We start from the raw sequence: 14307 nt of genomic DNA on the forward strand, positions 1-14307 counted from the left end.
CTAGTGCATGGAGGGAGCTGACCCACGAGCAAAACTGCTTTCCTCAGCATCTAGGTTAGGAAGCAAAGTCCTTTATGAGCACAGTTGGGTGAATGGACAGGAGGAGCCAGTTCCTTCCAACTCGGCGGTAGCAAACAGGACGAAAAAAAAGCTTACATGCATTTCAATACCAAAGCCAGGAGAAGGAAGACTGAAAATTGGGAGGGGGAAAAAATAAGGAATTTGACCAGAGTAAGGAGTCTTTTCTATCCACATCTAGAAAGTTACCACTGATCATTGAATGAGTACTACCTCTAAATTCATCCTGCCCGCAGCTTGCAAATTTTGATGAAATGATACAAAATACCACATCTCTAATCCCTGCAAAGTAGTCCATCACTTGCAGCTCAACCCCAGCCTCCCCTCAGGAGCTCTGCTTTCCAGCAACTCCTGCATCCAAGGCAACTGACCTCTCCTGGCCTTCGGTACAGCCAGAATACAGGAGTGATACATACGCAGCCATTCCTTCCAGATTATTCTCCTGTTATTCTCTAACAGCTCCCATCTCGTCAACTGCTCTATTCAGATAAAAAGGTTGACAGCTGAAGCATAGCACTGTAAGGAAGAGGTACCACAAATAAACCTTCCAGTATTTCACAGGTCATCCTCTGAGAGACAATGACAATAAATCCAGATTTCTTTCTTGAATTACATTGCTAGCTTTTTCCTCCAAGCTGTGTTTCAGAATACCCTTGAATATTTACATATTTTAGTACATTATTTCCCCTGCCTATTTACAAGAACAACACTTTACCCTATAATTCTTTTTCACCTCATTCATTTTAAATCTGAGCATGTCTATTTCTGCTGCATCAAAATCTCTCTCATAGCAGGCTTATGTTAAAAGAAGTAGTGATTTTTACGAAGTCTCTGACATGAGAAGCTGCTATTAAATGTGAAGTGTGAGAGTTACATTAATGTTGCTGTTTGCTGACAACTTTCCAAACTACCACAATTCTATGCCAGTGTGGCATGTAACAACTACCATTACAGAACTGGGATGGCTGCAGCACAGATTTGACACATTCTTGATTTGTTCTAATTCTGATCTTATTTTGAGAAGTCCAGAGGTTTTTTCCCTTAGTCTCATGATTTATTTTTGATGGGGAAAAAAAACCCAAAAAAACAAAACCCATACCTACAAATAATCCTGTAGGACTTACTGAAACAATTCCCTCCAAGAAAGAAAAATAATTTGTATTTCTACTACCTAAAAATTGTGAAATTTCTAAACAAGACTTCTGTCAGGAGCGTTGGGAATTATTCTTAGCACACGCTGACATATACACAGGCTTTTCCAGTACGGACACAATGGAAACCTGTCATCAGGAAGCACTGCTCTGCCCTCCAGCTGCAGGTGCATTATAGCTACAGCTCCTACATGCTTATTCTGAGGAACTGACATAAATTGAAATTTCCACATTACAATGCATTTTAGCAGATACAGTCTTTTGCAAACAGATTCTGGTATATGACGTAAATATCTTCATATGATTATAGACTGCAGTGTTGGCAAACACATTCAACCAGAAATGCAGCAAACTTGATCTGATGATATTTACCCAAGGACAACTTGTAGCTTTCAGTATAGTATTTTGAAAAAGGGACTTGTCCACTTCAGCACAAATACAATGTCCCTCTAACCACTGTCGCTCCTTTTACTTGCCCAGTACAAAACCAAAGAGCACACGGAGTACCTCTGCTCATTACTGCTGCTGCTCCTTTCAATTCCCAACCTTTATTCCAGTTTTTTCAGGATAGCAAGATACACTGGTTTGTCCCAGCACAGCCACACCCACCTTCAGCTGTTAACAGGCCATATCGGTGCAGCTCTCCACCACTGGTCCAATGTATGTTTTATTCCCATTAGGGCAGCTCAGTCTGCTGCCTAAACAGTCCCGGAGAAAGATTACGCTGCCACAGCACTTTCTACATGGAAGAGCCATTTCTTGTTAATGCTTGTCATGCCTGTAGCAGCGTGAAGCTGCTCCATGCAACCCTGTGACCTGAAGTCGGCAGCGGGAGCAAGATGGGGCTGCCTTCAAGTCAGCTGGCTGCCAACCACCAGAGAACAAGCTTTCCTTTGGGACTGCTATTTAAGGCTTTTTAAAAACCCACTTTAGAAAAGCAGGTTTGATTTGCCAGATGTAAAAGTGGCGTGCAAGGGCGGGTTTTGAAGAAAGTGGGCTACTTAAACCCACTGTGTTACACAGGTTCAGACATACTCACTCGCTTCTTTTATACTATATGAGTACACAACAACCTTGTTCTCTGGATATTAAGTGCAAAAAATAAATCTAAGGGGATTCTTTCAGTTTAGTCACGCAATTCAGACCAAGGCATAGCTTCAGCTGCACTAGGAGAATATTTTGGGTGCTCTGAACGTATACAATGCGCTCAGAATTAGCCAAAACATGGATCCAATACATCAGTGAGCTGGGAGGTGCTGAAGCAGATAAAATAGCTACAAAACCCTGCTACAAAACCCAAAGGAGCATGTAACAAAAGGGATGGACAGCACGGCAGTGATTTTGCAATGATGACAAGTGACACTGATCCTACAGATTACAGAAGAAGAACATGCCTGTCATCTATTTTTGCGATGCTTGGATTTCAGTACTGAAAATGCTCAGGTACCTAGCACCAATGGGGTGTTACTCAGTACATTACATTTTCTAGACTAAAGCTACATTTTTATCCTCAAGCCTATCAGTTCTCCTCAAACTGACAGCTAACAGAGCACCAAAGAAAATTTTAAGCAGCGACGTATCAGCATTTCCTCTTCCAGATCTGAAAATTAATCAATTATGCAGTACTGCATCTTGCTTGCTTATGGACAAGAAGCACTTCGGGATCCAGACTGTGGCTGCTAAGTGACTTTAGTCACATTAGTTAGAAAAAAACCTAAGAGGGAAAGATTCTCTTCCTTACGTAGGTGCTCCACCACTGTGAATCCTACCATGAACCCTCAAGATAGACTGTCAAAAATAAAGGTCAGGTCCACTCTGTCCTCCTGACCCTCCTCCTGCCTGTTCAAGGGAACACTTACCCTAGTTCATAATAAGACACAGGAGAAACACAGGTTCCATCCGCAACACAGTGGACACAACACAGGCAGACAACAGGAAAAGGATAAGAAGCAGAAGGGTTTGTGGGCCCCCCCCCAAAGAAAGCAAGCTTTTCCAAGTTGGAAGAGTTCTAACACTGAAGTCCCCTGCCAGAATTAGTAACTTCCTGCTGTCATAGTTAAGGGAATTTCAAACCTTCTGGTATTTTCAAAATACTCAGTATCTGGAACAGGCTGAAAAACAGCCAGGCACTTAGCTTGCTAACAATAAATTATTTCCTATAGGCTTAACATGCAATGAAGGCATCGCTAGGTGTGAGGTCCCAGCTCACAACGCCTTGTTCCATTTCCCGGTTACAGCAGGGCTTCCCTTTGGGTTTGCTTTGACCTGGAGGGTTGGCAGCGGGAGGGTTGGCAGCGGGAGGGCAGGCAGCCGACACTGCCACACACAGCTCCCTGCCGCACAATGAGAAGCGCCATGCTGCCATGCCAGGCTGCTGTCAGGCAGCTGTGTCCTCAGAGAGCATCATGTCAGCAGAGTTTCTGTAACGGGCTCTGAATGTAAGCATGGATTCATTAATACAGGACTGCTGCCTGGTATCTGTTATGAAGTGCTAACAAGTTTTAAACACTCAACTACAGCTGTGAACTTACCTAGAAGTACAGAGTATCCAACATTTGCGCACCAATGAGTCCCTAAACTTGTTGCAAACCGATCTTTTACATTTACAAATCATCAGATAACTATGGATGCACAATCTTACAGCAGACAAAAAGTCAATTCAGCTGTATCAGTTTAAGTTTCATTTAACCAACTAAATCACTCTCACATTCCAAATTTAACAGCAATAACCCCAGGAGATAAGGCAAAGCATCCTTAATGCAAAATCACAACCCCAATTTGTTATGCAGAACAATACCTACCAAACCTATGTCCTGTGTTGCTGCCTGTGAATTGAGAGGCCAAAGGTTCACCTTGCTGTATCCTCCCATGCCTTAGGTAATACACTCCTCCCTCAAGCTTCCCTTCAGTTTGGATCGCTGACCGGGTTGGTCTTTTTGCTAATAAAGTGGTTCACAGCATTTACATACCAGATTGTGGGTCTGCCTGTCTTCACTTTGATGCTATTTTTGTCTTTTTTTTAAATGAGTATTACCATCACCTGCTCTTGTTTTAGTTTATGTTGTCTTAACTCACCCTACAGTCTATCACAGATCTTCTCTATCAGCCAATTCTGTATCAACTCCCCAACTAAAGTCTCAAGGCAAGAATTCAAAGCAATTTTAAAATGGTAACTGCTGTTTCAAAACTGAGCAACTATCCTGTGGCAGCAGAGTTCAAGGCCACAGGAATCTGCTGCTGTAATGTCTCCAGCCTCCCCTGCTTTAATGAGGCTTTCTTGGGGGGGGAGTAGCTCCACTCTCATGAGACGGACGTGCTTTTATTACTGACCTGTCAAGCTGAAATAAAAATCGGTTGTGCCTAAGCCTTCCTCCTAATGTTCCTGTAGAAAAAATGGGTTTATTTTCTAGGAAAAATAGGGGAGGAAGAAAATACGTGAGCTGCAAACATCAAAGCAATAATAATCTAGACTTAACTCCTCATTGATTCTCATTTCACCTAAATTAGCTCATCCAATTTCATTGTTGCATGACTGCACTTACTATTGTATCGACTTCTCAGGTGCTGGGTAAAAGAAAATGGTACAACCACTACCAAGGACTTCAGTAAATGGAGGGTTTGCCTTCCTTGCCCAAGCTGCTCTCTGCTTCTTAGCAGCTTTCACAGTCAAGAGCCAGCTTTGTACAAAGCCAGTGCTTCAGCTCCCGGTGAAGTGTTTCAGAGCACCAGCAACGAGGACTGCCTTCCCACGGCACTTCGGCTCCACTGCGACTCTTACCCCAGTGCGAGCACTTTTTTCCCTTTTCCCTCAACAACAGAGCAGCTTGTGTTGTCCCTGCTTGCCCCTGAACCGAGAGACCACATCCTGCAGTCAGGACATTCAAATGCAGAATAAAGCCTCAAAGGCCTTCCAACATTGTCACTGGAGTCATTCTACCTTCAGCAAAAGTAAATTACCAGGTACCCAAGGGTAAAAAAGAACTTCCACGTGGGATGGAGCATGGTTGAAGTGACAGACACAACTACTTGATCTTCACAGCTGTGCCAGGACAACAATGATGCCCTGTTAAGCCTCCTTCCTTGGTGGTCCTTGAAACTGGGTATCTCGTATTGTTATCAATAAATATGGTACATTCTGCCCATGCTCTACGCACTGCCATTTTCCTGATGAAGTAGCCAACAACAACAGAGTTGAAATCTTTTTTCCCTTTTGCTCAGGACAGAGTCAACAACATCCTGTGATCAAAAGGGGAATGAGCACCATCTCAACACTTCATGTTGCCTCTTCACAAAACCTCTAGTTAATAAGCTTTGCACCAGCAGCCTCAAAGAAGGATCCGTCCCCTCCCTGTGTGGCAGCACACCATGCAGCAGCTATGCTGTGCCATCAGCACGGTCCGTTCTGTCTGGTCCCTGCTTTTCATCAGGCACAAATGGCGACAGCCTGACAAGTGCATTAAAACTCAAGCTATCCAAAGGCAGCCAGACAGAAACTTTGCGTACAGACCCCCCAGGGTATTCTTCTTTGCTTTAGCTTCCTAAAAATAGCCCTTTAGAGGGGAATGAAGCTTTCAGGGTTTGCTCGTTTCTTTTTCAACCAGTTTTGAAAAGACTCCCTCATCCATAGGCTTTTGTTGCTTTCAGCAACTTACAGGTCAAAAAGCAGATGTACTGACAAAGGAAACCTGACCTACATCTTGCCTCGCTATGCTAAGTTACATCTTTCCTGTGCCTGCTTATGTAATAAAGAGAAATGGTGCACATCAAAGGGGGTTCAGGAATCACAGCCTCTGCTCCTGCCTCCTCAGAAGCTTTTTGCCCAGCATTGGTGAATTCCTTTAAAATTTCTCTGCCACATTTTCCTCTTTCTGCAAAAAGCAATTAAGAATATTTACTGACCTCACAGGGGAGACATAGCACTTCAGTTAATTAAAGCTTGTAAAGACTTTAAGATCACCCAGTGAAAGGCTTTATAGGAATGCAAAGTGCGTCATAAACCCAGAAAACGACCCAGCAGAGACACAAAGGTCATATCTGAAGTGAAGTGTGTCAAATAAAGATCCTGTTTAAAGAAAAAAGTTGTAATTTAAATTACTACAATGTGCTTCCCCACTGTACCTTAACTGAGATTTTTACAACACAGTAATCAGAGAGGTAATAATTTCACATGCTACTTGGTGAACTGGAAGGTATATATTTAAAGGCAATTTGCAATCAGAGATACCTGGCAGAAGCCACTAACTATAAATGCTGGTGTATTACCTGCTTTGAGCTCTAAAAAGACAAAGTGAGGGCCCACACGAGTGCAAGCAAAAATGGCTCTCACTACTACTTATCACTCGCTTTACGTAAAAGCCTCTTTAAGTTTTGGTGTTAAAAAAAGAAATCAGCTCCTTTCAATACTTTAGAACCTGAAAGCCACCAGTGACTGGGTTCTTACAGGGTTGAAGGACAGGACATCCTGAGCTGCAAGGGCAGTGAGCAACGTGCAGACAGGGACAGGAGAAGGTGTGTGCAAGGGCAAGAGCTAGGCTGCCGCTTCTACCACAGCAATCTGCAAAGTTAGGGGTAGATTTTGTCCCCAGGGCATTTCGCACATACCGCTGTAGAGCACGATACCTTGCATCAGCTTAAAAATTTGCCAGCTGCCGGCCTGACCAGCCAGCATCACAAGGCAAGTCATGGATCAGGGCAAATACTTTACAGTCCTTGATGTAATAATTACACAGCAGTGACTGCACCATTTCCTGAGAACTCACTGCTGCCTCCGAACCCTTTTGCTAAGCAGGAGGATGCAAACACAGTCAGGACCATGACTTGGCCAGAGAGGGAGGGCTGGCAGATGAGGGTAACCCTCCCAGGAGAGCCTGGATACCTTATGCTTCAATCAGCAAACAACAGCCACAGTGAGCAGCTGTACTGCTGCTGGAAAGCTGGCCCAGCGGATGTTTTTGACAGTTCATTTGGGTGCCCTTAAAGCTACCAAAAGTTTATGTTATTTGTCATCTTCTCACAGCATTGTTTCTTTCCCCTAACAGTCCTCCCCACATCATCTGTGAACCTCGGGGTGTTACGTTAGGTTTCGCAAGGTTGGAAGGAGGACAGGAGTAGAGATGAAGCACTTAAGCAGCTACCCTTCCCATTTTGCCTGGTGAACAACACGCTATTCAGGGTATCCAAAGCCCTTTACAAAGCAGATCTCAGCAGTGGCCTCACACTCTTTTAGGACCAGTGACCGCTTAAGGTACGAACTTCTGTGATGACGGATCTCAGCATCTTCTTTCCACTGCTCATCCAACAGCTTCCTCTGCTCTTGGACAGCAGCCTCCCCCTTGCCTCCCCCAGCCACAAGCCGCAGGCTCTGCCACGTATCAGGGTACCCGGGGGGAAAGGCAAAGTAAGCTGTGTATTTCCCAGTCTATCATCACATCTTTTGGGGATGCAGAAAAAAAGCAAACATAAGACCATATTCATTTGCTCCCCTCAGGATGTCAGTACTTAAATGCACTAGGTTGTGGTTCAAGATTCGTTCCTGCCAGCAATGGTCACCAGACAATACAGGTGTGATGGGGGTAAGGTGTGCAACCTAGTTTCTGCAGAAAGACTGCACAGTACAGCTTACGCAGGCTGCAGAGAGGCAGATGATAACCGCGATTCAGCAGTGAGGTTGCTGGCACTAACTCATCACCATGCTGTTTCTGAAAAAACTTTGAGTTTTCTTAAACCTGGCTGATTGACTTTGCATCGCTTAGCGCCTCTTTCTAATGACTGCAAAAATTCCAACCACAGCATTTCTGATTCACTCGTATGTGTCCAAAAATCCGATTTACAGGCTTTTGCCAGTAGCAACCAGGATGAAAAAGCTATTTGTGGATCTGAGAAAGAAAAGATGATGTAGAAGAGGGAAATATAACAATCAAAGCTTAATCCAATTCCACAAGGAAGAATTCTACTTTCAAACCTCTTCAAATTTAGTTTAAATGAAAAAAATATTTAATGAAGACATATTTCTTATTCAAAGAAGCCACAGCTCTTCTGATTCTGAGTGCCTAAATAAATATATTGCACACAACACTTTTAATAAGGATAGATTTCTTCCATTTTATCTTTGACCATTATTGCAGGATCCGACTGCACGGCTGTCTCTCCCATATTTTAAGTCACTCGGGACCTGTGTTTTACACCTTCATCCTATCACTTCATTAGTTTTCGTGTTAGGAATGTGAAGTAACAGAGCTCTCCAAAGCCACTGACCATCCTTTTCTTCTATACTGAAACAAAGATCTCAATGGCAGGTCACAGGAGGACATAAACAAATGGTGCTAAAACACACCATCTCTTTCCTCTGGTAACACAACACCATCACTCAGCTCCCCAGGTGGCAGATGTTCCAAATCCATAGAAAAAACATAGTGGGTTTTTACTGTTAGAGGAAACATTTTGGGGGTTTGTCCACTTAATATTGGAAACTTAGCACTTTCTCATTACAAATCCAGCTTGTTTGCAATGGACATATCCCATGGGGAGAACAAAGTGAACCAAGCAAAGCCTGAAGCAGAATGTAAACAAGGAAGCTGAAACAACTGCTGGATGGTGTTAGCTCTTGCACAAATTTTCAGGAAACGCTCTTAAGTACATAGATAGATTAATATTATCTGTATTATCCCGCATGGGAATGGTTCAAAGCTGTGTCAGAGGAGGTTTAGACTGGACATTAGGAAGCATTTCTTTACTGAGAGAGTGGTCAAACAGTGGAACAGTCTTCCTAGAGAGGTGGTCAATGCCCTGCCGCTGTCAGGGTTTAAGAGACATTTGGACAATGCCCTTAATAATATGCTTTAACTTTTGGTCAGTGCTGAACTGGTCAGGCAGTTGAACTAGATGATCATTGTAGGTCCCTTCCAACTGAAATAGTCTATTCTATTCTACCCCCAAGCACAAGATACTTGTTTTTAACAAACTTTCTTTGCTGCTTCTAGCTGCCTCACTTTTATTTATTGTTAAGTGTAAAATGTCAGTTCAGGTATTCATTGACATCTTTCCCATCCACAGAAGCTGGACTTTTTATTTTCGTGTACAAGTGAGGCCACCTCTTTACCCTGCTGCCAGATGGACTGAAAAGTGCACTGGTCAAATCAGCTACATGCAAAGACGGTATCATCCAAGAAGAGCACCAGGAAACAGTTAACAACAACATGAATATCTCCAAGTTTGGCTCAGTATGTTTACAAGCTACCAGTAACACACATCTGCAGTCTTATCCAACCTGCATATTCTCAGAACTGCCACACCAACTCCTTAAGTGATCTCTCCCAGTTATACACCCCTCCTGGTGACTGTACTGTGTGGGTGACCCACGGGGTTGTTAGGATGTTACCTGCAGAGACAAGCCTGGTCCTGGCCGAGCAGTGAGCTGTCACAACAGGGGACAGCTTTGGGCTAGGAAACCTGCACCCCACTGGCAAGAGCTGCAGCAGCTGGTGCTCTGTGCTGGCCCTCCGGGGATGTGCACTGCTCCTACCTTCAAGTCGGGTGCCCTCCTCTTTTTCCTGAGCTTTGATGCCCATGACGCCTGGAGACCCACACTTCAGTCCCCAGCACTCTGGCATCCAGCCAGCAGACAGGAAAATCTCTGGGAGCCTGAAAACTATATTACTTTTTCATTGACAGTAAAATTCATGGCCGTGTTTTCAAGAGTGCCATTCCCACAGCTGGGGTCAGGTTTTCATGAGGAGTTAAGAATCTATCTGTTTACCTGGAAAAGGGGAAGGTTCTCAGAAGCATCACAGACAGACCAACTCTTGTCATAACCTGAATGACCCCAATATGTTCCTGGTCATTTTGAAAGTCTGCCACTTACCTTCATCGTTAAATAAAAAATACATTTTTCACAAGATCTGTTCCCAAGAGTGGGTTATAACTGCTCCTCTGCCAGCAGGAATGAACACTGAGAACTTGCAACTTTTTACATGCACTCTATTAAAGCACTTCATAACTATATCTTGGAAGAAGAGGGAGCTGCAGTCTGTGGATAATGTTCAGGTTAAGTACTTAAGTAATCTGCTACCATCTGACATTCACAGACAGAAAGTCAATGACTTCTTTTAATGACTTAAGGATTAGAATGAGTTTGGGTTTGTATCAGACTTGGCTTAAGAAGGATGAGCTGGGTTCATTAGAAAATTAAGTTTCATTAATAAGCTACTTCCAGTTAAAATTAGCTAACGAAGTGGGGAACAAAAAACCAAACAAAACAAAAAACCAGAAAGCCGTTTTAAACCAGACCATGTAACTGTGATTTACAGCTCTGCATTTACAGGACATGAAAAGAGAATGAATTTGACAACAGCTCATCTTCACCAATAGCTCAGAAACCAGTATTTCTTTGAATTGACAGTTAAATGACAAACTCAGTCCAGACTTCACAGTTTCCTTTTGAGCTGCAACACTTGGATTTATAGCCTGCAAGAGATACCAGGTGCAGAGCTTATGTGCAATCCATCACTTTTTCATCCCAACTAGAACAGTAAAGCCAGAAGGATACTGCATCTCCTTGAACTAAGATTTCTGCCCTGTCTCTGAACCTGCACAGACGTTAAGTACAAGCATAACCCCATTTTGAAAGAGAGGGCAAGAGGCAGCGGCAGGCCATCTGCAGAGCAAGGAAGGGGAGCTCTGCAATATCCATAAGCAGTTCCAGAACAGGGGTGCTACAACACATCCCGTGGTACCACCTCCTCTGGCTGTGCTCAGGGCATGACAGGTGACCAGCAGCACAGCATCTCACTCACTGACCTAATTAAAAGGCTTAAGGGTCTGGGTGAAGAGAAAGAAGAGATTTCACATCCAAATACTGTGTAAGCACATGCTCACTTCATAACAGCTCTCAGGAGCATTACAACTACCTTCCTCTTACCTCTCATACTGAGCAATCCACACTACCAAAGACCAACTCAACTGCTGCTATTTTGGGCTGTCCTCAAGCAGGGTAGTTGACAATAACTGTAGTATCTCTGAGGTAACGGAGCTTGTCTTTTGCTTTGAGGGCCACGTGTCTTTCCAATACAGAGGTACAAGAATATCAACATTAGATGATGCAGTTAGTCACACAGACTGTCTCCTGTGCCAGCTGACTCTAGCACATACCAGTTGCGAACTGTATCACTTACCTAAAAGGTATCAGGACTGTACTGTGCCCAAGTGTCTTTTGTGCAAATGCAAATATGGTACTAAGACATATTGGTGAGTATTTCCATAAGTGGTTTTTTTGGTACCTGCCCATGAGACACTCAGGATAACAGGAGGAGGAAGATGGGAAGATACAATGCTGATTAAGAAACATCCAGTCAACCTTTCCAGCAGTTTGGTAAAGTTTGTGCATTTGATCACAGTAAGCAGACATACAGCTTTCATCTACACAGACCTGTACAGTGTCTCCCAGAGAAGTGCTATTTGCCATAGCACTAAAACATCTGTCATTGAAGTTTTAATGAAATCTCATCCACTTCTACTTTTTCCAGAAAAAAGCCCAACTAATTCATCTTAATTATTCAGAAAGTATAACGAGTTCTAGACCATGCAGTCACTGTTTACTGAATTCAGGTCGTGCAGTATCTGACCATTCATTCCACTTGCCTTCATGTTAGTAATCAGTGTTGAGACTAGCAACTCAGCAATCAGTGTTGAAGACTATTTCTGGAGGATAAAAATCTGGACTAGCCAGAATCAATGAGAACAAAACAGGTTATTTAGATTTTAATATTTGAATATTTTTTTAAACAAGCCCCAAAACATTAATTATCTAATCTCACATGAACATGACTGATTATTAGCCAATTATCTGAACTCGGTTCATGCAAACGTAAGCCAACACATGCTATAGCTTCTCTCCTTGCGCCATCTGCACTGTTTACGTACAAATACACACGCCTAGCAAGAATACACTGAAAACTTGATTATGAAACTGCTGCTTCACCTGCCTTTTCAGATGCACCTAAAGTGCAGCCGAGGCAGAGAAGATGACCACAGCAGCGCAGAGAGCGGTGCAAGAACCGCGCATTTCAGTAATAGCCATTTCTAGTACACAGAGGAGGCTGCAGCAGCTCAGCATTCTGAAGGCTAGGCAGGATCTTTAAACACAGAGTTCCTGGGAATTCAACAGTTCTCCTTCCTTGCGTTCTCTACCAAGTAAAAAAGGCAGCACGTCATGCCGTTTTAAAACAACGGTACCGTGAAGGGTAAAATAGAAGCAGTTATTTTAAAACACAGCAATGCAGCTAAACTGCATCGAGGCTCCCCCCAAAGTCTGGGTCTGGCTCTAAAGCGAGGAATTTGCAAACATTGCACAACCGAGCTAAACCAAGAGGGTGAAAACGCGAGACAGCAAAGTACCGGCCAACTACCCGAGGTTATCTTACATACGCAAAAGTTTCCCGGCCTAAGCCCCGCTGCTGCTCCAGCACCCTGCGAAAGCCGGGAGCTCCCGTGTGACCAGCAGGCTGAAATCCTCTCTTCAAACAAAGCGCACTTTAAAGCGGCACCAACTCGCTGGGAAGCGAGGAGGAGGCGGGCAGGATGCTGCCCAAACCCGACGGCTCACCTCCCCGGCAGCACCTCCGCGGGCTGTGACGCAGCACGTACTAGTCAGTGTCCGCCTGGGACGTAAATCTGCAGCTTCGAGCTCGCTCACCTGGCAGCGGCTGGCACGCCGGCCGGCCCGCCGCCGCTGGGGCCGCCAGGGGCCGCGGCCGGCCCCGCCCGCGCTCCCGCTATCCGCTCGCTGGCGGCGGCCTCTGCCGTGACTCCATCGCCCCGGAACGGCAACCACCTCGCCCCTCGGGCCCCGCCTGGGGGGCCCCGAGGCACGCCAGGAGCAGACCCTAAACCTGCCGGAACCTGCTTCCTTCGCGCGGGGCCGACCTGCAGGAACCACCGCGGGGACGCACGGAGGTCAGGCGAGCTGCCAGAGGGGGGGGGGGGGGAGAGAGGGAGAGAGAGAGAGAGAGAGAGACCACCGCGCTGGGGCAGAGCAAAACCGTGGAGGGTTTTGCTAGCAAACCCTCCACGCGCCCCCCCCCCCCACGTCGGCCCTGATCAAATCCTCCTCAGCCGGCTGGCCGGGCAAAGGCAGGCTGATTTCTTCTACAAGTTAATACAGTCAGCAGAGAGGAACGGATTGTAGTACTTGTCACGGGCTACTCACCCAGGCACCGAAACGGCTGTGTTTCTTTAAAAGCAGAATGCCCTCGCTTCGGGAAACTTACTTCTCTTCTGCTGTTGTCATTTGCTAACTTGCCCAAGATCCTGTAAAATCCCAGAAAAGGCTAGGAAACGAGAAGAGACGATTTAAAAGCTGACGGTCAGGACAGGAATTTATGGAATGAAATCTTTAAGGGCAGGAGCAGATAGAGCCAGCCAGCTAACGCTTTCATGCCCTGCCTCTGACCAGCAGATTCATTTCGTGGGCAGACCAAGGCTTACAAGATGATTTAAAATACCTGCTCGGGATGTGCGTTTCTCTGCATCAGTGGGGAGCCCTTGTCGTAGCTAGCAGGCTGCCGTCTCTTGTCCTCCTGCCTTTTCCAGCAGACCCCTCGAAATCACAATGTCACAGTTCCCCAGGCCTTACAATCAAGTGGTTTGTTGTAAGAGAACTAAAAATAGTGCTGAATTTTTCGCTGAAGCACTTGCTTGAGTGAACATAGAGTGCCAGCCAGCCCGTGCATTTAGTGAGCTGTGCAGACCTTTAATATTAAATGTAGCCCAGATCCTCCTGGAAATATGGCCATTGACTTTTTTGGTTGTTTTTGGTTTGGGTTGTTCTTGTTTGTTTGTTTTTGAAAGACAGCACAAAATAAGTACTGTTTCTGACCGCTAGAAGACAAAATGAGTGGAGTTGTTTTAAGAATATCCTCAGGGAAAGAATGAGTCAGTTAAGCTGCTTTTATGATAAAAGATCCCTGGAGGAAGTGTATCTCCTTAGTAGTCTCTGAGCTGTTCAGAGATCCAAATGCCCCCATGAAAAACAAAGTTTCACACTGTTGGGTTTTTTTTTGTTTTGTGTTGTTTTCAATAGTTT

General features: G+C 44.7%; 1 protein-coding gene across 10 annotated transcripts in view; it reads right to left on the reverse strand.

The window, feature by feature from the left end:
• Nucleotides 1–14307, reverse strand: part of ARHGAP24 (Rho GTPase activating protein 24) — a 278923-nt gene that overhangs the window by 72494 nt on the left and 192122 nt on the right. The window contains exons 1-2 of one of the 10 annotated variants that reach the window (XM_069781451.1): nt 13727–13999; nt 13432–13552 (exon numbers count right to left, since the gene is read on the reverse strand). The exons of 3 other annotated variants lie outside the window; for them this stretch is intronic. In XM_069781451.1, the coding sequence (XP_069637552.1) occupies nt 13432–13552; nt 13727–13753 (148 nt within the window). In that variant the 5' untranslated portion in view covers nt 13754–13999. Of the gene's footprint in view, nt 1–12646; nt 12846–13148; nt 13252–13431; nt 14000–14307 lie in introns of those variants that run through there. 6 more of the 10 variants (XM_069781445.1, XM_069781472.1, XM_069781463.1 and 3 more) reach the window with 6 other exon arrangements.

Source organism: Haliaeetus albicilla, chromosome 1 (genome assembly GCF_947461875.1).
Source record: "Haliaeetus albicilla chromosome 1, bHalAlb1.1, whole genome shotgun sequence".
In the NCBI taxonomy this organism is placed as follows: Eukaryota; Metazoa; Chordata; class Aves; order Accipitriformes; family Accipitridae; genus Haliaeetus; species Haliaeetus albicilla.